Source organism: Poecilia mexicana, unplaced genomic scaffold, assembly GCF_051168715.1.
Source record: "Poecilia mexicana isolate PSO_F unplaced genomic scaffold, ASM5116871v1 scaffold_8, whole genome shotgun sequence".
Classification (NCBI taxonomy): Eukaryota; Metazoa; Chordata; class Actinopteri; order Cyprinodontiformes; family Poeciliidae; genus Poecilia; species Poecilia mexicana.
In genome coordinates this window covers 24,655,320-24,678,038 of record NW_028263377.1, presented here as the reverse complement: position 1 = coordinate 24,678,038, position 22,719 = coordinate 24,655,320, and the positions used below count along the sequence as shown (strand labels likewise).

The 22,719-nt window shown below is 38.6% G+C and overlaps 1 protein-coding gene across 5 annotated transcripts; it reads right to left on the bottom strand.

The window, feature by feature from the left end:
- Nucleotides 1-757: 757 nt before the first annotated feature.
- med25 (mediator complex subunit 25) lies at nucleotides 758-22,075 on the bottom strand. 5 transcript variants are annotated; one of them, XM_015010040.2, is made up of 20 exons: nucleotides 21,920-22,075; nucleotides 20,666-20,834; nucleotides 20,545-20,590; nucleotides 19,724-19,848; nucleotides 19,544-19,642; nucleotides 19,347-19,467; nucleotides 18,248-18,404; nucleotides 16,355-16,473; nucleotides 16,155-16,230; nucleotides 14,416-14,642; nucleotides 13,815-13,916; nucleotides 12,023-12,105; nucleotides 10,784-10,841; nucleotides 10,587-10,694; nucleotides 9,257-9,433; nucleotides 3,579-3,692; nucleotides 3,400-3,471; nucleotides 2,226-2,396; nucleotides 2,037-2,148; nucleotides 758-1,209 (listed from the first exon to the last, which is right to left on the bottom strand). In XM_015010040.2, the coding sequence occupies exons 2-20, from the start codon at nucleotides 20,788-20,790 to the stop codon at nucleotides 1,106-1,108; spliced, it is 2,196 nt and encodes a 731-aa protein (XP_014865526.2). In that variant the 5' UTR covers nucleotides 20,791-20,834; nucleotides 21,920-22,075; the 3' UTR covers nucleotides 758-1,105. The 5 variants fall into 5 exon arrangements, with proteins under 5 accessions (XP_014865526.2, XP_014865529.2, XP_014865527.2 ...); XM_015010043.2 differs by having other exon boundaries at nucleotides 2,037-2,145; XM_015010041.2 differs by having other exon boundaries at nucleotides 3,579-3,689.
- Nucleotides 22,076-22,719: the final 644 nt, after the last annotated feature.

The following is a 22,719-nucleotide window of genomic DNA, read 5'->3' as shown; positions in this document are numbered from 1 at the left end:
CTTCTGCTAACAATAGAGACACTGAAAAAGTTATGAGTTCAGACAGGCGGTAATAGTTCGATAGCGGGGTGGATGGAGGCTGATGGATGAGAGAAAAAGCGAGGCTAAGCCGGAGCTCCGAAGGGCCGGCCGGTGATTAAGAGATGGGAGGGATGAGCTCCAGCCTCTGAGGGACTACTGTCTATCTGTGTGAGTCCATGTGGAAAAAAAAAAGAAAAAAAAACGGGGCTGGAAACGGGTAGAGAGACTCAAAAACAAGAGCCCACTGTCACGGTCTCTTAGCAACCGCGTTTCCCAGGTGACACGCAGCCTGACATCACTTCCTGTTGGAAGCAGAGACTTCCAACAAAGTCTTCCTCCAGCCTTTGCGCTGCTTTCAAACCGAACGAAGCCGCAGGATTTCTGTCCCCATAAAATGCGAGCGGCGGCGCATTAAGAGGAGCTCACAGCGCAGCGGGCATATAGACCGACGGTGCCCGCTGTGCGCATGCGCACAGCCTGATTGTACACGCTGCCAGTGGAAACGTGGCCAACTCATGCCATCTGGTAGGACTACTTGGCACAGCGAGGCCCGCTATGGTTTCTCGACATATTGGAGTAGTTAAAATTAACACTGTGACACTATTTGGCAGGAAAAGACACCAAACTATCTATTAGTGGATCTATTTCAGCTTCACCTTTCGAGTCCAAGCTGCTGCAACACAGAAGCTTCGGTTGTTTGTATGTATGCAATCCAAAAGCTCAAGAGCTTCTTCAGTTTTTTTTAATGCTCAATTTTATTTCATCTGCAAAGACTTGACTTGATTATTTAAAAAAAGAGACAGAAAGAAAACGTCTGGTGTGAAGCATGAAGGATTAGTTTCCTCCCTGTTTCACCGTTTCCATAAAAAAAATAATCTTAATTTTTCTGCCCCCAATTAACTCTGGCAGCTCAGCAGGGCTAAAAAAAGCAACAACATGTGGCTTGTTTAATTAAATTGAACATTTAGAGAAGACAAAAAAAAAAGAAAATGCAAAATTATAACTCCAAATTGGAAGCAAGTTGGAAAGATTAAACTAAATAATTAAAAATCAAGATTCAAAAGTCCATTTTGGTTGCGGATCCTCAGAGAAGGTCCCTGATGACGTCCTCGTCTGTGATGCTGGGGACCTGGGGCATCCCGGGTTGGGGTATGGGCCCCCGCTGCCCTCCAGACATCAGCATCTGACCTGCACACAGACACACATGAAATATTCAGAAGCGCCGCTAATGGAAAAGCTCAGAGCGGGTTTGTTTGGACAAAAATCTGGAGCCAAAATGGAGAGGAATTTATATGATAGCACGCAGTTTATCCTGCTTCTCTGTCACACTTAAGTGTTTCAAAACAAATGTTAGACTAAAGAAAACGTGAATGAATGCAAAAAGAGATGTAATGTCAAAAATATATATAATTTCTGTAAATATCAGATGTAGTGCATTTTCACGTCTGATAGTTCAGTCGATTCGGTTTAAATGGGAACCAAAATTGCAACATTTGTTAGATTTTCAGCTGCTGCAGTTCAACTTTCACACTAACAAACTAATTGAAAAGCCTGTTCCCCTCCTCGCCTGTGGGGGCGCTGCACCAAGAACCACTGAAGAAATGACACAAAAGTTCTTTCAATTTGACCTGCTAAAAAGTTTGGACAGCACCGTTTTAAGACATTCTGGTAAAACCGTGTCTTTATTCTGCTGATTTCATGACTACACTCTATGATATAGAATACATTATAGATTTTCTTGTCTGGCCTTAATACTCTGTCAAACAAACTCACAAAGGGGACGATTGGGATAAAAGCCACTTTTTGATAAGATCATTTTTAATGTATTGTTTTTTTTAGAGAATTAAAAAAAAAAGTAAAATCAGAAATCGGTCTTGTATGAAACAAATTGTTGCTAATTGCTGCTGGCTAGTCTGAAGGAGCTGAGTGGGGGAGCTTTAATAGAGGGGAATCTGCCTTTTTCCATAAATATTTTGTAATTTTATCTTGCTGTGAACAGTTGTGTGTTTGCTGACCCGTCATTGGCTGCCTCCACTGGTTCTGTATTTGAGGCCCGCCTCCTGGTGTCGGATGCACCATCTGCTGCCCCAACGCTTGGTGGGACATCATGTGAGACACGGCACCCTGCTGTGAAAACATCGTTAAATTCTACATGCAGGTATTTGGAAATTTAGCATGAAAAAGCAGCTTTCTGTTGCTCTCACCGGCTGCTGCTGACTGAGCAGGAGACTCCGGAGCTGCGGATTGGCTCCTGGATTCGGGAGGCGGAGAATAGATCCCTGTGGTTGGGTCTGTCCGCCCTGAGCAACCTGATTGGGTGGAGCTCCGCTGACCGGAGGCTGCTGATTGGTTGGTCCTGCTGCTCTCATCGTCATCTAAATGCATTAAATGCAGGTTAAAACAGACCACCAGCGATAATTTTAAGCTGAAAACAGTGAAAAAAATAAAAGTTTTTACACTTTATGTTGCAGAATCAGCCAAGATATGAAAAAAAAAATACTGATTTATAATCTGGAAATTACGGTAATATCATTCCTCTGAAGATTAAAGAAAACCCATTCCTGATTGTAAGAATGGAGAACTACCAACAATTACATTATCACTAATAAAAATGTGTTTAAGATGCCATGACTTACAGTAATAAAACATAAAATATAAGTTTAACATCATATTCACTTTGTCCAAGGAAAATTATGTTTGAGATCAAGCTGGAAGAATTACGCTACAAGTTATTTTATTACCTGGAAAAATGTATTTACTCTCTATTAAATGTAAAATCAGCTTGCCGTAGAAAGCGCCCACAATTTAAATGTCCTGCATAAAGTTAATTAGCGTCCTACAATAAAAACTTTTAAAAACTTATAGAGTTAACTGGACTATTAATTAGGGCCACACTAAAAAATAAGAGGTATGAGAATAAAGTCATATGGGAATAAAATCGTAATTATACGACAATAAAATCAAGATATTATGGGAAGAAATTCGTAATATTAACAGAATAGTCATACTTTTACTAGAATGATTACACATAAATTATAAAATCATAGTGTTACAAGAATAAAGTTGTAATATTAAGAGAATAAAGTCATAGTATTATATTCCTTTATTCTTGTAATATGACTATTGTTGATATAATTATTTTCTTAGTATGTCCCTCATCCTCCGACGTATTGCATAGAGCATCATGTGATACTACTTAGAAGTTGCACTGGTCCCTTTAAATAAAAGCAACTTAAATCAAGTAGTTTTGCTTTAAAAACAGGACATTGTTGACAGACCACATCAGCACCATGCCAGTCCAGTTCACATGCATGAAGGAAACCGAGTCCGGCCCGTCTGAAAAGGTGCAGTTTGCGTTAGTTAGTTAGTTGTTCTCACCATGCTGCTGGGCCTTTGCTGCTCCTCCATAATGGAGACCTGACTAACGGGGGGCATGCCCACCACCACAGACTGGATGCAGAGCCGACCAGAGAGGAGCAGAGACAGTTACCAGTAAGGCATGCACCTCCGCAGGCGGCCGCCAGGAGGAGAAACGGAGCGGCTCTGGATTTATTTACCTGCTGCTGGACGTTGCCGTGGGAAACCGGGATGGGGCCGGGCGCCCGGTTCAGAAAGTTCTGGTTGGTTGGGACTTGATTGGTCTGCATGGGAACCCCTGCTCCACCTAACTGCTGCAAAAACAAAATATATTTAAAAAAATCTCAGTTTTTCTTGGGGAAAAAATTTGAAAATAAAATCCCTGTAGAATACAAGGTTTGGGTCGTAATGTGGGAAAAGTGCAAAGGGATACAAAACAAAATGCTACCAAGTACTTTTGGTTTAGTTTGACATGCAAATATCTTATTACACTTTAAATAAGAAAACTAACTTAATAGTAACTTTTTAGCAAGAAATATAAGCTTGTATTAAGTCTTTTTTTTTAAAGTCTGAGATGTTATGCAAGTTTTGCAAAATGCATGTCATGAATAACTGTATAATCTCCTGATTAAAAAAAATCTAAACTGAATATTTTACATAAAATTTCTTAGGCCTGTAAAAATCTAAAAGTTTTACTTTCAATGTTAAAGGGAGAATTCCTGCATAAATAGATAAAACAAGACTTATTGTTCAGGAACAAATAAATAAATAAAAATATAAAAAATAAGAATAATAAATTTAAAAGGTCCCCAAACTAAAAATCCTGTGGTGGAGAGTTGTCAAAAAAATGATAAATTTAAAACAAAAATATTAAAAAAAAAAAAAAAAAAAAAAAAATTACAAAACAGTTTTTTATTCTTTTACGGTATTTTTGCAATTTCAAAGTCAAAGTGTTATACATAGTTTAGCTGCTAAAAACATCCACAAACATATATATTTTATCTACTTAAACAGCTCTGAATATCTAGTTCTTTTAGCAATTAGCCTGTTTTCAGTCTGTATACTCCAGTTAACGATTAATCAATCAATAAATTGATTATTTCAACAATCAATTCACGATTAATCCGAATTTTGTTGCAGTTAAACTCTGAAACTGAGTTAAAGTTTCAGAGTTTTGAACATGGAAGAAGTTTTACAACCTGTGAGAAGAATTGGACATAATCTTGTAACTTTACAGGTTAATGTTTGTTAAAAAGGCACGGTGAGAGCCTTACTGTGAAGACGCGCTTCCTCTAATTAAATATTTACAGGTTGTAGGTTTTAATCAATGTTTTTGAACACAAACTCTGTAAAACAGATATTTCTCACGGGTTGTTGGGTTTAAACATTGCGTTTGCTATCAAAAACAAAACAAAACACAGAAATCCTGGTTGACAATTTAAAGGTTAAAAGATTCCTGCAGTAAAAAACAGACTTGTATTTATACCCCAAATGAAAAAAAGAACATAAAAGATCTTTTTGCAAAAACATGTTTAAATGTGTAAAATGATTCCTAATTGGAAAAAAATAATTAAACTTCTGCAAATCCTCAGTCTGCTGTTTGTATGCACTGCTTCTGCTGACATAAAGTGTATTTACAGCACACATATTTTCTTTATGTAATTTACAGTGTTACCAGTGTTGAGAGCTTGCAAGGCTGCATTTACACCCACTCTGTCAGACAGCAGATGGAAAGAGAAAAACAAACACTGAGAACAAGTGGAGATTTTACTTTAAACCCCACCTGCAAGGTGTTCTGCACAAACCTCCCCTCAGTCACTAAACCTGCAGCAGAATCTGGAGGTTAAATTAAATTAAACGGTAACAGAAACCAGAGGCGTCCCGCAGGGTTCACACCGTCTCCAAAGTGGATCTTTTAGCTGTTTTTTTGCACCTTGCCGTGTGATCAAATGTTCTGAAACGGTGCACATCTCTAAAATAGTCTTATTCACACAAAATCTGACGGTGCATATCGCTTTGCCATATGATCGACAGAAGGTGTTGACAACAGGTGAGACCGGTTCTTTTTCCCCTGCTTTGACTCACAGCTGAGCTTCAGTGGCGTTCCAGTCCTGATCAACAGGCTTCAGTGTGATGTTGGTCCTCCCTTTGCAGCCGAACAGCTTCCTCTCTTCTGGAAGGCTCTCCACAAGGTTTACGATGTTTATGGGGATTTTTGACCGTTCTTCCAGAAGTGCATTTGTGAGGTCACACACTGATGTTGGACGAGAAGGTCTGGCTCTCACTCTCTGCTCTAATCCATCCCACAGCTGTTCTGTTGGGTCGAGAACCACTCTCCATCCATGTCTTCATGGACTTTGCTTTGTGCTCGAAGGAACCAGATCCAAAATGTTCCCACAAAGTTGGGAGCATGAAATTGTCCAAAATGTCTTGGGGTTAGAGTTTCCGCTTCCATGAATAGATCCAAACCGGCTGAGACAGACTGGTAAAATATCATGCAACAATAGTTTCAGATGTTTACCAACAGCAGAAAGGTGGAACCTGCTCAGGGTCATTTAACAAAATATGACCAGTGGTGTGCATCAAAGTTTCAGGCTTTCAGCTGGATAAGAACAAATGAGAGCCCTAAAATAAAGCTGGACATTTTAAAGCTGTATTTTTATTCCAGAAACAGATTTACACCGACACCAAAAACACAGCTGGGTAATGAGTTATTGATTCCCACTGCAGTTTTTCAGAAAATGACTTTTTAAAAACCACACAAACCTCCCGTATCCAATTGTAATTAGTGTGTATTCTGGGTAATGACGTCACAAGAGGCTGAAGAATCGAGTCAATTAACTTGCATTAGCAGATCTGAATATTTCAGGCTGGTTTTGAGCTGCAAGCGGCCAGATTTCAAATGTTTTGGTCAGAAATAAACTCAGAGGAGTCCAGCTGGGCTCAGACGTTATACTTCCAGAACAGTCCTCCCCCCCACTCAGCTCCTTCAGACTAGCCAGCAGCAATTGGCAAACATCTGGTGGAACTGCACATCCTTAATATGCGAGCTACTTCTCAGTGAAACGCTGGTAAAACGTCCTTAAGGGTTAACAGAGGAACGTTGTTGTGATGACTTCCTGTCGGCGGAGTTTAAGACAGAGTAGGAGTTTTTAAAGAGACAGAGACCCAATTTCAATGTGTTAAGTTAGGCGGCAATTTTGATCTTTACAACATTTATATAACAACTTAAGTCACCACATTTACTTGATTGTGCTATAAAATGGCACACTGCCCCTTTAAGAAGAATTATGATGGTTTACCTTTTGTGATGTCATCCGAGCCATATAGGTCCAATAGCTTTTTTACCTTTAATCTTGGTTATGTAAGAATTTCCAAGAAAAGCAATGGAAAAAAAAATTAGCAAGACACGTTTGACAGGTGAAAAACTACATCAGCAGTAAGTTTGGTTGATTTTACAATATAAAGTGTCAAGCAGCTTTAAGGATCAAAGTTCTGATTCCTTAAAAATGAAAACCAACAGCATCCAGATGCAGATACCTGCTCAGGCTTTTAGATTTAAATGTGTTGTGATGGATTTCACACTCAGGGAGACACAAGGGGAAATGAAGGGCATTTCATCTCCACACCCAGCAAAAAAATTATTAACTTCAGACTCAGGAAAGCGTGATGGAAAAACACCTTCACCCATCCATCTTGCTGAATCCGAACAAATCACCCAGGGATGCTGCTAATACGCGCTGCGCTCTCTGACCAACAACAGCCAGGAAACACACAGCTCTGGGTCTTCCCAGAAAACTAAACCCAGCTCGTTTCTCCTCCGCTGCCTGTGATTCATCTGCTGCCTTCAACTCGCTAACCTGCATCACTTCAAACGCCATAATATTCGAATCTGAAAAGGGAAGAATGCCATTTCTGCAACAAAGAAACTTCAACTACTGGTCCAAATTGAATTTTAATTATGCTAAGATTGCTGTAGCACTTCCTTATTAGCAATGCAGCACTGAATTTGTGACGATACACAAGAGGCAGAGGTAGAAAAAAAGGTCTTCATTAAAATTTCATGTCTCCTGCCTTCTCTAAATGCCCCGATACTCATACACACACGACTTATGAGTCACATATTGGGCCTCTCGCAAAGACATAAAATTAGCAGGATGGTTAGACAAGAGCCATCAACATGGATGATATCAGAGCATGAGGAGTAATGTAATCTGAATCATGTAAACTCGCCAAGCAGCTTCATTTTTAAAGAGCAACATGCTGCTTGTTCAGCAGCGAGAGGAGCTGGAGGAACGCCATGTGACGGAAAAGGCGGCTGATCCAGAGGAAACGTTGCAGAAACCGGAGCAGGTCCACCTCCAGCACCGACAACGAGGAGAGTCAGATTCTAACCTGCAGGATCGGTTCTGTTTAATGATGAAATTTACACACTTTGGACTTAAAGCTGCAGCAGAGCAGCGGCTGTGTCACGGCATTATGACGGACATTTAAAATGAATTTTAACTATTCTTGACAATTAACATGGGCATCCAATTATGAATACACTTTTCTAGTTATAGAGATGGATATAGAAAATAATAAATCACACCAAGTTCACATGAACAGCCATTTACTGGATGAAGCTACAAATGTAAGAGGATTGGATGTAAAAATAAGTTCATGTTTCTACCCACTCCTTTGAACATGTAGTTATACTTTACTACTGTCCTTCTTTTGCTTTGTTTTACATTTACTTTGTTTGTTTATTCTTTTATCACACTAGATTCAAATAAAGTCAAACCATTAAAGTAAAAAATAAATAAATGAATAAATTGACTCAATAAAATTACTGAATAAATTAAGATTTTATTTCATATCTAGAATATGAAAAAAAATCAAAACAAAACAAAGTTGTAATAAAATGAGAATAAAGGCCAGAATAGTCAAACTAACACAGGATTAAAGTTGCAGTATAACCAGAATTTTAGTAATATTACAATAATAACTAGAAGTCATAAAAATGCGATAAGTCATAATAATAGAAAAAAGCCAAAATATTTTGATAATAAAGTTGTAATATTAGCAGAATAAAGTGATAATAAAATGAGGATAAGGGTATAATATTATGAATATAAAAAGTTAGGATACTAGCAGATTAAAGTCTTATATTAGGAGAATTAAATGGTAATTATATGAGAATTCCTCCATGAGAAATCATATAAAATAAATATTGAGCATCTTGTGAAATTATACTTCAGGATAAGTTTCAAAAATATAAAAATACTTTATCAGTTAACAATTCAGTATCAGATTATCAGTGTCAGGACTTTAAAACAATTATTTCAGATCTTTATAACCACTGAAGCTTTTCCCCTCAATAAAATGAACCTTTTTCTCATAACTTTACAACCATTTCCCAGTAATATTGCATCTTTATTCAGCTAATATTATAACAATTCTCATAATTTATCTCTTATTCTCGCCGTGAAACTCAGTCATAAAATTAGGAGAACGTCACATTTTTCTTGAAATGTTTGACATCAAACACCACCGAGTTACATCTGCAGCGCATCATGAGAGCATTTTGAACGTGGTTCAAAGAGCCGGCTGCAGCCTGCACAACGAAGATCAAAGCACTTTACGAGGCTCAGGAGGGATTTTAAAATTATATCGTTATGAAAAATTTCTCATCATGAACGATAAAATCCTATTAATTACATCTGAAAACTGACAGCATTGTCTCAGCTCTTATTTCCTATTTTATCCACTGCTGGTTACATGAAAGCATCAATAAATATCAATAAATTAAAAGGTGTGACTATGTGAGCAGTTCAGTGATCAGAATCAGACCATTTCATCCTGAAGAGCCCTCTGACCTCTGACCTCTGACACTCACCGCTCGGTGCTGCTGGACCTGCTTGTGGTTGGTGATGACCTGCCGGATGCCGTTGACGAAGCCGCTCTGGTCGTTGGGGATGAGGCCCATGAAGATCTTCTTCTTGGAGGAGTAGAGCAGCATCAGGACCCGAACTTCACACGGCGAAGTCGTGTGGGGGAAATGCACACATCCTGCCTATATAAACACATACAAAACATTTATTTACACGTCATTCAGGGCCCATTTCAGGCCTAATTTTGTAATTTTCATAGCAATATGTTATTTTCTTTATCAGTTTAACACATTTGTCTGGACTGTTGTGTCTTTAGACGCCGTCCAACCTTTAAGGTCAACAGAGAGCTGAGAGTTTTCTCTCACATCCAGCAACACAAACTGCTAAACATTTTAATAGATTCGGTTCGAATGGGGACCAAACTTTCACACCAAACCCTTTTAAAAACGTGTTCCCCTCCTCGCCTGTGGGGGCGCTGCACCAGGAACCACTGAAGGAAACGACACAAAAACCTCTGAAGAAGACACTTAGTGAGACCTTCTTCATAAAATGGAAACAAAAACGTAGTAGCGTCAGATTTTAGTAGCTGTAGGATTTTTATTTTGGTTTTGGCAAAAATAAACAACATTTTTTGGACTAGACACCCGCATTTGTTATGGTTGTATTTACCCAGAATGCCCTGCGCTACGTTTGTTTTATTCAACTCTTTGTTTAACTGTTGATGCCACTGGGGCTTTTATACCTTGTGCAGCTCTTTGGTAAACTTGGGCTTTCCTTATTCATGTAATTTACAAGTGTTATTTATTTTTTTTATTTATTTTGCACATGGATGCCTCGTCTCAGTTGACAACAGAACAGAAATTGTGGATTTTTTCATTGTATTTTTGTGTGTTTCATTGTCTTTTTGTTGTTTTCCCCAGGATAGAAAAGAAAAACAGAAACAATCAGAGTCTGGCTTCATAAACCGGATACAAATGGTGTTAATTCATAATGTGCCTTTGGTGGAACATATAGTGAATTAGAGATGCAGCTCTGCTTGTTTTTTCACTAGTTTTAACAGTAAACCTTAAGAACTAGGTTTATATTTTACAAAAGAATATTTCCATCTGAAGTGAAAGAACATTTAAAATATTTAGGCAGAAAATTAAGACATCATGTGGGTAAAAAGCCTTTTCCAGAGTTTCTCTGTCATCACTGGAACAAGTAGTAACGTTCAGGCCACCTAGTGGCCAGAGAAGGGACCTGCGCTTATATTTCACCAAAAGTAAAGTCATAAATTATAAAGTTCAACAAAAGTAAAAATACATTTGAGGTTTAGCAAGAGTAAACACTCACAAAACCATTGGCCATGATGCGATAAAGGCCCCGCAGGGAATCCATGTCTTTGCTGGTGAAGAGAAACTGAACCATTCGAGAGTTTCTGAACAGGTGCCCTAAAGTCGTCTGCAGGAAAAACAAGACGGGTTATAATTTAAAGCATCACTCCAGAAGTTTCTGCTGCATAAAATGCTGTTAAAAAACAGCTGGCTCACCAGTAGCTGCTGTGGGATCAGCTGCATGATGAGCTTCTGTGGCCACTGGTCTGTGTTGCTGCAAGGAGACGAAAGCAGCGCGATCACGGAAAAACGAAAACCGACAGCAAAGCCAGGAAACCGTTTGATGAGGGTCAAAATGTGGCGTAAAATTCAATTAAACCCAAAAACACTTTGTTTATCCCAAAGGGGAAACTGAATGTTGTCATAACTCATATCATCCAAGTATCTTCACAGAATCGCTGCGGATGGCGATGCGGCGCTGCAGGCAGGAAGGAGAGCAGTCAGTCTTCCAACCAATCGGAAGCAGCCTCTGACTGAAGACCAAATTAGCGCCAAACGTTTGTGCAGCAAGAATTTTTGCTCGTTTAAAAGAAATTGTTTCCAGAGGTCAACCAGCCCACCACATTTACAAAATATAACTAAATTTGTTAATCAACTGCAAAGCAAACATTTTAGCAGCACAAACATACCACAATAACTCTTAGCATTTTTTATTATTATTATTTTAATGCTTTGGCAGAGGTGGGGAGGACGAGTCGTTTTCTGGTGAACCTTAAATTTAACCCCATAAACAAAACATTTTGACGCACAAATGTATTACAGCTGATTGACACAACATTTAGCCTGATTCTGTAAATGTGGGCTGGTTGACATTTAATTTCATCTTTAAAACAATTTTTGCTGCACAAACGTCATTTTTGTTTAATTTGTTAGTTTGTGGAGCCCAGCTTCACCCAGGTCTGACGCCAACAGCTCAACGTCCAGGCGGGGGACGATGTTCCACTTCAACATATCCTGGATGACATCAGTGGTTGGAAAACCCTGCTAATCCGTCCCCTTTGCTTTTGCCGCTCCTTTTTAATTCTCCATCTGGCCTTATGGTTGGAAAGCTGTGCAGAGAAAGACTCTGGAGTCGATAGAAGAGATGGTCTGAACTTTTTCCGGCCTCTCTGCTCTTTGGGCCATGAAATCTCCTTTTCGACTCCTCTGGAGTTTCGGATTGTAGTTCAGGTTTTATTTAAGCTTCTGAGATGCTAATCGTACGGCATCCAGATGCTAAAGGCGACTAAATGAGCATGTGAGGAAACCCCCGATTAAAGCTGAGCTATCTGAGCTGCAGCATCTGTCGAGAGATTCCTACTGAGAGCACCTTAATGTTTACAACCATCAGTCTTACTTAAATAACAGTTAATACATGTTAAAACGTGACCTCTGACCCCGGCTTTAGCTACTCACAGGTTTTCTCCTTGGTTGACGAAAACTTGACAGGGCAGGGAACGCGTCAGCTTGGTTGAGTCCATAGACGAGGCTTTGGGCTTCTGTGGAAATAAGGAGAAACAAACTGCTTAGTCGGTCTGAGAAGTTCCAGATGTAAAATAACATTTTTCTTCTCAGCATTAAGAGTGGAAGCAGTTCAGGCGTGAACTGCAGCGTTTCTGAGGCGTCGCCCAGGAAAAAGACGTGCGGCTTGTCCAGCTCGGACCTTTGTCAGTGACCCCAATCAGGACAAGCAATTACAAAAAGTCCCAGCGGGAGAACTGCCAGGCCTCATCTTCAGGGCATCAATACAGGATAAATGATTAATCAATCACACATTAGTCAGGCCCACTGTACTCAATTACAGATTTATTGCAGTGAAGACAAATGGGTAATTTATTCTAAGTGCTGGCTAAGGCAGAAAGGACATGGAGTAAAGACGTAGAGAGCAACAAACAATTCTTTCTGCTCTAAATCAGGGGCTGATTACGATTGTTGGCGAATCCCAGGGAGAAAAACCCACACCGATCATACTACGCCGATGATGCTGCGCTTTAAAAAAACCTCCCTCTCATCAACAACTGCTTCCTCCAAATGACTTTCAGATGCTGCAGTTTAATTCTTCCCAATACGAACCGCCAGATGAGCCACCTGGAGGAGGAAACCGCAGATTAAAGCAACGTTTCATGCTCCCAGTTTGACCCGTTTATGGATTTAGACTTTACGAAGCTTCTCAATCTTATTCCTATCCATTTAACCGGCTTCGATAATTCTGACAAATGGATGAGGGAGGATGGGTCGATGGTCGATGGCAGCCATTGATCGGCCCGGTGCGAACACATATGGTGTCCCATACGAGCCACATCAACGCAGTGAAACTTCCTGGTTCTGCACTGTAAACCGGATCAATCTGACCTTGTGCTAAAGCGGTGGAAGGAGGACGGTAAGCGATACGTGATTAATCAAACTGCACAGCAATCGATAACAAGGGGTTATTAGGAATTTGCACCATGGTGGCTTCAGGGTGATGATGATATCATGTTACCCCCACCTGCAGCTTTGTGTTCATCAGTTACACCCAGGGGTCAAAGTTCTGATTTTAAACTGTTTAAGATGAAAACCAAAGGAGTGTTTGTTTTATTGACTGTTATGACTCAAATAATGAAAAATGTTCTCATAAAATTTGAATGCAAAGAGTTTTAAGAACATATTGTTATATTGTGGCCCATGTGATCTTGGAGGAGGCTGGTGACGTCACAGTTTCCCATTCACAGAGAAAAACAAGCCATGAAAGGGGATTCCTGAAGGAGCTGGGTGTGCTGGCTCCCATGTCTCTGTCCGGCTTTCTGACCTTACAGAGATGTAAAGAGGAGCGGCAAAAGCAAATGAGGTGGATTAGCAGAGCTGATGGCATCATGCGGGACACGTCATTGTGGAATTTCATCTCTGCTGCCTGGACATTGAGCTGGTAGCTTCATACCGCAGCAGTCTTCAGTCAGAGGCTTCTTCAGGCTGGTTGTAACACAGACTGCTATCATAGATCCTTCCATGGTGTGGCATCACCAAGCCACCGACTCTTTGAAGTTACTTGGATAATAATTAAAACTCATACAGAATTTGTCCAAGCATCTTACTGGAAAGTTTTGTGGAAGGAAAAAACAGCCTCTCTGTATTGTTTTTTGGGTGCTAGAGCCTTTTTGGCAGCTAGGTGTGATATTTGCAGCGTGAGGAAAAAGGGCAGTTCGCTGAAAGTCCCTGGGTTCTGGGTTACCTCTTGCCACTCCAGAACGCCGGTCCAGGCCATAACCTTATTGGCCATGCCCTGAGGCTGACCCATTGGGTTTGCAGGAACTTGACCTCCGGGAACGCCGGCCTGCGGACAGAAGAAAGGAGTTAACATTTTTAATGTAAGTGTGCTGTAGTGAGATATGCATTTTAATTAGGGAAACATATTCTGGAGGGAAATGTTACTTAGTTTCTGAAGAAAACCAAACTGATGCAGCTGTGATCTTCAGGAGAAAATAAAACATTTGGTTTTGACCACATTGAAAATCCATTCTGATATTTAGGTTCAGACATTTTACCGAGTTAGCAGCTGCAGCGTCAATTAAAGCTCTAGTATTAAACATAAAATCTAATCCTGTCTCTCATTTGTCCGTCATTCAGACTGAGGTGGTCCAATCAGAAACGAGTCGACCTCTTCCGATAAAAGCCACCAACAGTTTCACAGCAAGCCAGCCTCCTCAACCTGCCACTGCTCCCACTTCACCAATTAATACCGGATCCCTTCAATAAGTTAACCTGAGTCCCTGCTAATACAATAATAATGCATAAAACGCCACTGATGACATGAAAAATCTAAATTGTCTTACGATGTTGGGCTGTGCTGACGGCGCCGTGGGCTGATTGGTCTGCGGCTGCTGACTGCCCACCAGCTGGCCCGGGGGCGGAACGGCTTGCTGGGGGTTGGGGGGAGCCTGCTGGGGCATCGTCAGCTGGTTCACCGTGGTAACCGTCGGTAGGCTAGGCTGCCCGTGCTTTGGCCCGGGGACCGAAGAAATCGGCTGATTCTGGAATGGCGAACTGGAAATTCCTGTGACTGGAAGAAAGAAAACAAAAACGAGCGCAAACGTTACAGGAGATTTGATTTAAATATGATGGAAATAAAACATTTATCCAAAGAACTCCAGACTCCCAAAGCAAGCAGAAAGAAGCTCCTCGCTCTTATTTATTGAGTGGAAAAGTTTCAGGTTCCTGCTAAGAATGGCAGAGTGAACAGTGGTAACATATGGAAAGCCAGTTTAATATACAATGTACAGCCTGAATGTGTTGTTTTAGCACAATTAAGGTTTTTCCAACAATTAATCCCGTCAAGAAACAATTAATTTAATGGAAAAGCTTTCACTGACACTCCTTCATTTGGCAATAAAATGTAAACAGTTTTGCATTTTAGGCAATAAATGTATATTTTCTTCTTTAAATTTGCATCTTTTAACGTATTTGCATTGTCTGTTTAAATTTTGTTTGGTACTTAGTTTTTACCATGTATTTAAATATTGTTTGTTTTTATGTTAAATTATATAAGGCGACCTCGAGTGTCAAGAAAGGCACCTACAAATAAAATGTATTATTCTTATTGTTTATTATTTATAATATTGACTAAATATTTAAGTGGTTAAATGAAAAATGTTTCAAAATGTGCCAACTTTTTATTCAATTACTCATCAGAATAATCAATAACATAATCAGTTAGAAAAATAAGTTATTTGCAGCCCTAATTTTGTTTATTATTTATTGTATAATCACTGCAAGTTTGTTTGATATCATTCAGCTACAATGGGGGCTTGGAACCCATTTATTTTACTTTTAATAAGAAAAAAACACAAATTGTTGGTTCAAACTCTAAATTATGTGGTTTTTACTTTAAGCTTCTGTTTTAGAGCTAAAAACGGTTCAGTTTCTTATATTTCTCTCCACATTTTTTATTGAATAAATGCCATGATTTGTAATTAAAAATATTATTCTTTTGATGTAATTTGTGTGTATTTTATATGTTTTTTACACCATAAGAACTCAAAATCTTACCAAGTATTTTGTTTTTGTAGTTTCTAGTAAAAATATCTTCGTACACTTGAAATAAGACAAAACTAACCCACCAGACATTTTTCAGCACAATATAGGAACTTGTTTTGAGTCAATATTTCTTAGTATAAATAAAACAAATATTAGTTCTACTGGCAGATTTTTTCACTTGTAAGAAAATGTCTTAAAAGCCACAACCTGCCAGTATATTTATTATCATTAAGGAATAATTGGCTCAAAAGAAGCCAATATTTTGATGAAAAGTTATTTGTAAGCTAGTTGTGTCTTATTTCAGGTGTATGAAGATATTTGCACTAGAAACTAAGACTTTGTGTACTTTTGCAGTGAAAAGGTGTAAATTCTGTGCATCAACAACCTCAGACCTCCACAAAAACAAAGTGGCTGGTAAACATCTCAGACATAACAGGGAAGAAAATACCAGACATGGCAGATAAACAGAAAAAAAAGCAAAACAAAGCTTGGCAAAAATTAATTATTCTGAAAAGCTTAGCACCTCCTGTGAACTTACAGCGATTCTTCTGGTTATTGGCTGCATCCACGGCCATCTGTGCAGCCACCTGAGCAGGAGTCAACGCAGGCTGATTCTGCAGGAAGCAGATTAAACGTACAGCGTCAAACATTTTCCAGAGGAAGACAAACACCACGTTCTGAGCGCGCGCCAAAAAGCAGGTGGCAGGAATTAGCATGAAGGCGCCTGCTCGCCGTTACCTGATAACTGTGTGCAGGGTTGATGGGTGGGGGGGCCTGCGAGGGTCCGACAACAGACTGGCCAGGCGGTGGCTGAGGAGGGAGGACCGGTTTGTGTGGAGGTCCTCCGCCTGCGGAAACTAAAAGATGTTTCCATGAGACCAAAACTGAAAATGTGCTCTGCAGAAGGTGTTGGGGTTCATTCATTTCTCTCTCCTACACACCAAAAAAACAGTTCAAAACAACTAAATCTTTCCGTCAGACCGCTAAAACCTTCCACAGAATAAATACGGCGCAGAAAAATTGTGAAAAAGCAAATAAGGTGTGAAAATTAACACCCATAAATTATTTAGCAACTACATAAATAGAAGAAACCTTGAAGTTCATAAAGTAAAGAAACATGTAGGTGGATGATAAAATAGTTTTTCCTCCATAAAATGAACAGGAAAATGTCAAACACATATCTAAAGTTTGCACACAGCAATGCGTTTATCAGATACTGCAAGCCAGATGTAGGAAACGCTCAGCATTGGGCATCGACATGATGCAGCAAACTTTGCACGAGCATGTTGCCGTGTTCCCCATTTCTTCCACAAAAACAGCGCTTGGATTGTTTTACAGAAATATGCCAAACCGCTGTCAAATCTGGAAGTGATGTGAGCAAATATGATTCGTCCAAATGAGGTGCAAAGCCTCCAGAGGTGCTAATCTAAATAATCCAAAAGGATTTACCCAAAACGGCGCCACACTACAGCGGGAGAATTTCAGCAGCTGTTCCTCAGAGTAACAAAGGAAAGTGACAGAATGTAATGACGTTCAACACAGAGTACAGCTGCAGTAAACCAGCAAAAAAACAAAAACTAAACCCTTCGCTCTTCATTACGAGTTAAAACTGTTACTAAACATTCAGTGTATTTCGTTAAGGACTGACAGATTTAGAGAATAGCCTGGTTTCAACTAAATGAAACCATCGAGCTTCGACTGTCAGGATTAATAAACTTTTCTATAGATCTATGTGTCTGTTGTTCCCCAACCGCTCCAGCCTCTGCTGTAGATGTTTGAGGCACAGAGGTAGATTTTCTACAGACCTTTTGGAAAGATTTCCATTCTGAACACGTTTTGGCCTTTAGCTTCTCATTTTCTCTGTTTTACCTTTTGAATGCAACTATTTGGATCTATATTCTAAATCTTTGCCAACAATTCTTCGATTTTTTGCTAATGAGTGTCACAACGGTGAAGATGTGGATGACGCAGATATCCGTCGTCCTTCCTTTGGAAAAACTGAGTTGTGATCAAATTGGACATATTTTTGAAGCTTTGGGGACCAGTTGAGTCTTTCCTACTTAATCCCTAAGATTTCTGTCTTTCATCATTTTATTTTACTCATTTATCTGCTTATTTTTCCTGCTTTTTGTCTCAGAGAGGCCGTGAGGTGAAACGGACTGGAGGGGGAAGCTAACTGCTTATTCATGTGGGATATTTTCACTGCAAAGAAACAAAATCTTGCCAAGTATTTATTTATTTAGTTTCTACTGCAAATATTTTACTAAACTTGAAATAAGACAAACTAACTTAAAAGTAAGATTTTGGCAAAATATAGCAGCTTGTTTTAAGTAAATAATTCCTTAATATTGATTAAAAAGTTCTAGTTCCACTGGCAGATAAATGAGGTTATAATGAAGAAAATGTCTCCTTATAAGCAACAATCTGCCAGTTACTGATAATGTGTGTGTGTGTGTGTGTGTGTGTGTGTGTGTGTGTGTGTGTGTGTGTGTGTGTGTGTGTGTTTTCATTTGTTCTTTGTGTTTGTAACTGATTTAAAATTAATATAAACTAAAACGAAGGAGTCCAAGTCAAGTCTGAAACTCGTGTCGCTTCTCCACTGAACCTGGCGAGACCCGGGATGTTTCTCACCGGGCAGAGAGATTCCTCTGACCAGCACCATGTGGAACGGGTCCTGGCTGTAGTCCGGATGCGGCTCCACGGCGCCGGTCACCGGAGACGCCCATTCGAACAAAGCCCTGAGAGCTGGCAGCTTCCGCGGAGCGACCACAGAGAAGTGAATCCCTCTCTGCAGAAAAAATTACAAAAAAAAATTTTTTTTTTATAATCCTTCGCAATCAATGCTGACACACATTATAAAACTCTACGCTTTTCTGGGCTAATTTTTACAAACATGAATCAATTTTCAAACTATTTCTGACATTAAAATGTTTCATGTGATTTGCTTTCAACTTGTTAGCAGCAATTTAAAGTTAAATAAATGATATTTAAGGAGTTAATAAAGTTATTCTTTGTCATTCTTTATTAAACCAAAATGAAAACATTTAAAAGCCGAGTGGTAAATTAAGCACAATGGGGCTTAAACAATGAATCGGATTAATTGTGATGAATTGAAAACTGAAACAATTGTCAACTAATTTAGTAACTGATTAATCGTTAAGATTACAGGTAATTTGCTGAAAAAAAACATAATTCACATTAGTAATTAAGCCAAAACTGTACAAAATATAAATTCATTTTGTATTTAATATAAAAAATAAAAAAACACCTTGTAAAAATTTTTTGCCAAAAGTTTTAGTTTCACCTGGTTTAAATTTTAGGCAATAAAATGTCAAATTTATTTATATAGCACTTTTAAAAACCGGTTTAAAACTGCACCAAATGCTGTACAAAAACGATAACAAGAGAATAAGCTGATGAAAAGAGAAATAATAATAAAAATAAATAAAAATAAAGTGAAATAGTAAGAATAATAACTAAATAAAATTTTAAAAAAAACAAAAAAATGCTTATTTTCTTATTTTAAAAATGTCTAGATTTTATTATTGGGATCTTTTAATGTATTTCTAATATTGAATAAAAAATGTTTAAGTGGTTAAATAAAAAAAAATCTAAAGAGGAAGTAACAAATTGGTTCTACTTTAAATATTACATCTTGAAAAATGCGTAGAGCTGATTAATTACACCTGAAGGCTTGTATTGGAGCAGAACAGGGCATGACGTCTCTTACATCTCTGATGATTTTGACCAAGTTGTCCGCTGTGAAGCCAGTGTAGCTGACGCTTTCCACGGCGGGAAGCAGATATGGAGGGGAGTTACACAGCAGCACACACACCTTATGCGTTTGACCTCTGCAACAGTGCACAAAATGACAAATTAATCTCAAATAACACACAGATTTGAAGATATGAAGAGACACCAGCTTACATTTGTTCTCTCATCTTTTTAAAGTCGTCAAAAAGCTGCAGGGCCACAGAAAGTCCCTCTGCGATGAGACTGCAGCTTTCAGCTCCGCCTCCCATGAACCTGCAGGAAACCAAAAGCTAAGAATCATCCCAGCTCCGAGGACAAATATTGATCTGGATTAAAGAAGATGAAGTTATTTACTGGATGCTGTCGATCCACGACACGAACTCGAAAGCAGAGCTGGTTGGTGCGTGACACTGGACGTAAGACTCCGGCGCGCAGTCAACCGTGTTGAACACCACCAGACCGTACTGCGTCCCTCCATACTGCAGGAAACAAAGTGATGCTCGCCTTCAAAAAACACTCCGATTTCAGACAGAATATGAAGTGAGTGGGGATGTAAACAATTAATGGGATATTAGGATAAAATAAGCTCAAATCGATTAACTAATAATGTCAGTTTAGACTTCTTTTAGTGGTGTAGTTTGGCAGCCATCCAGCAGAGGGCGCCGCTGGTCAACTCTAAACGGAGCTAAGATGGCGGAAAATAGAACGGGAGAAAAGAAACGATCTAATCAGGGATGAAAAATGCGCTTCATACGAATCTGGTTAAAGTATAAACACTCTACAAGCTTCTTAAATTTCATGTGAATAGCGCTCACGCTTAATCGATTTGCTACGAAGGTCAGGAAGTGACGACACAATAGCGGAGAAGATAACAGAAAACGAACAGACAAGACGCGAATAAGCCTGAGAAATAATGTGAGAAAACCATGATTTTCCAATCATTCAGTCAGTATTTAACACGGCTGACACAAAAACGTGTTTTTAAATTCAGCGTTTTGCGAAAAACGTGTTATGGAAAGGCGGCCGGGCCTCTTGGTACAAAATAAAACTCAGGTTTTTAAGAAAATGGCCGCTTATCAATTCATCATTAGTCGATTGGTAAAAGTAATCAGCTTTAGATTAACTCATTAATCGATAACTTGCATCCCTTATAGAGCGGTAAGAAGAGCACTCACGTCTCCACCGAAATCTGTTTCTGCAGGAGGGCCTCCGTTGAAATATCTTGAAAAATAAATAAATATGGGAGTTAATTAAGGACACAATGAAACTTTCCAGTTTGGATGTTCAGGAACTTACTCAATGGCTGGAAGAATGTAGTTTTTCCTTAAAGACTCAAAGTACGGTCCGAGGTTGGCCGTTCCTTCGATGACGAACACCACATCAGCAACCTGGCTGGGCCCAGGTTTGGTGGAGGGCTCCATGCCTGCAGCTGAGCTCAATCCAAGGAAGGAGGAGGAAATGTCATCTAAATACAAGCAGAGAGGAAAGAATATTCACACCCCTGAAACGGCTTTGAGCTGTTGTCACAAAATCCAAGGTACCTTAATGAGATTCTATACAACAGAAAGTGGTGACTTATTTTACATAAATGATTATATTCAGCCCCTCTTTTAATACTCCTAAAAGCAGATTAATTTGTGAATAAAGAATAAAAATGAGTACCTCTGTAGTCCAGACAAAAGTTAAATTCAATAAAAAGTTTGTAATATTTAAAAATGTGTAATTGTAATTTGGCTGGTGAGGGCCACATTTCTTTTATTCTCAAACCTTTTAATAAAAACCTTTTATGCAAACCCTCTTAGTGTCTGTTTAACTTATAGCAAAGCTATAATGTGTTCTTAAATTGATAAGCGTTTTTAATGTTTGGAATGGATAAATGTGTAATGGCTTTATGTTTGATCTGAATAAATCACAGAAATGTCTTGTTCTCTCCTTTAAAACAGTAAGTTATTTAGAAATTATCTTACTTTAAATTATCTGAATGTGCACACAACATACAAAAGAAAAAGAATTGTCAATATATATAAGTGCAAACATTTTAGTCACAGTTTATAATGTATCAGAACTTGGAAAGGAATTAATTTTAAGCTGCGCAGGTTGTTTTACAAGTAGATTAAAGTCACAATCTGTACTTTAAAGCACTCCCAGAATCACCTATTTTAATATTTTGCAATTAAACAAGATATCGTAAAACATAAATTGTGTTTTAAAAACTGAGTAGACTGTGTAATAATGAAATCCATGTCATCGTGTTTAAATTTGGAGAAAAAGCTGATCAAAAATGGTAGAATTAGCCCTTTACTCCAGCTCCAAATCGACATCATACCTGTTAATTTGTTAGTAGCTGATTTAAAAAGCCAGCCTAAGCTAAATCCAAGTAAAAAAATGTTTTTTTTTGCTTAATCAAGTCCATATGAATCTAAAATCAGAATCAATAACCGGTGTGATTCAACAGAGCTTCTTATTTAACATTAGCATTAGCAATAGTGAGAGTGTTGGAGTCTACATTGTCTCCTTATAACAGGAAGTTAGACAGCGGTGTGGACTAACCTGCTACTTCACGGCAGTCCGTTAAAGCGTAGGATCGGGAAAGCCGGAATCAAATCAGTCTTAATATAAACTAAACCGCACAGCTGCGAGGTTAGCGTGATCATAAATAAACTCATTTGTTTGATTTTTTACGGAAATGACGTCTAGACCCGCCCACCAAGACGTAACACTTCTTCTTCTTCTTCGCTTTTGGTCATAGACATAATATAAGATTATTATATCCGATTACTTAAATTACTTAGATTACTTATATTATGTCTATGGCTTTTGGTTAGAACAGAAGACACCACAGGGGGCGCAGTGCTTCCTTCCACAGGTCTGAACGTTAAAGACTGCTAAGGACACGTGGACGCGCCCGCCATATTGGCAAGGGAGATTGGTGCTCGAAAGAGAAGAAAACGGGTGGAAATGTGCGTTTCCAAAAGCCCTATAAGAGCTTCAGGGTTACATTATAGATGAAAATTGTTTGCCACAAAATTATAAATTAAATTAAAAGTGTTGAATTCTTAAGAAAATACTTTAAAGAAATATTTACATATAATAGGAAAAGGTGAAAGTAATACTATATTCAATTGTTTTTAATTAGATTTTTTTATTAACTATAACAAACAATAAAATAATAATAATAATAACAACAACAGTCACTCACTGGCAGTAACAGTTAACATAATAGAATATGTTTAGGTACAATAAAATAAGATAAAATGCTTTAAAGCATTATTTAATGTGTAAAAAATACAATTCAGACAAGTAAGTAGTTGAAATTATCTTTGGTATTATCTGAGCAGTTTTATTTGCAA

What these genes read in the sequence shown, in the direction of transcription:
- med25 (XM_015010040.2), bottom strand. Translation starts at nt 20,790, where the DNA reads ATGGAGCCCTCCACCAAACCTGGGCCCAGCCAGGTTGCTGATGTGGTG. An exon ending in CGTCAGCACAGCCCAACATC is followed by an intron (nt 13,917 to 14,415) that starts GTAAGACAATTT and finishes TTCTGTCCGCAG; the next exon opens with GCCGGCGTTCCCGGAGGTCA. An exon ending in TGATCCCACAGCAGCTACTG is followed by an intron (nt 10,695 to 10,783) that starts GTGAGCCAGCTG and finishes TTTTTCCTGCAG; the next exon opens with ACGACTTTAGGGCACCTGTT.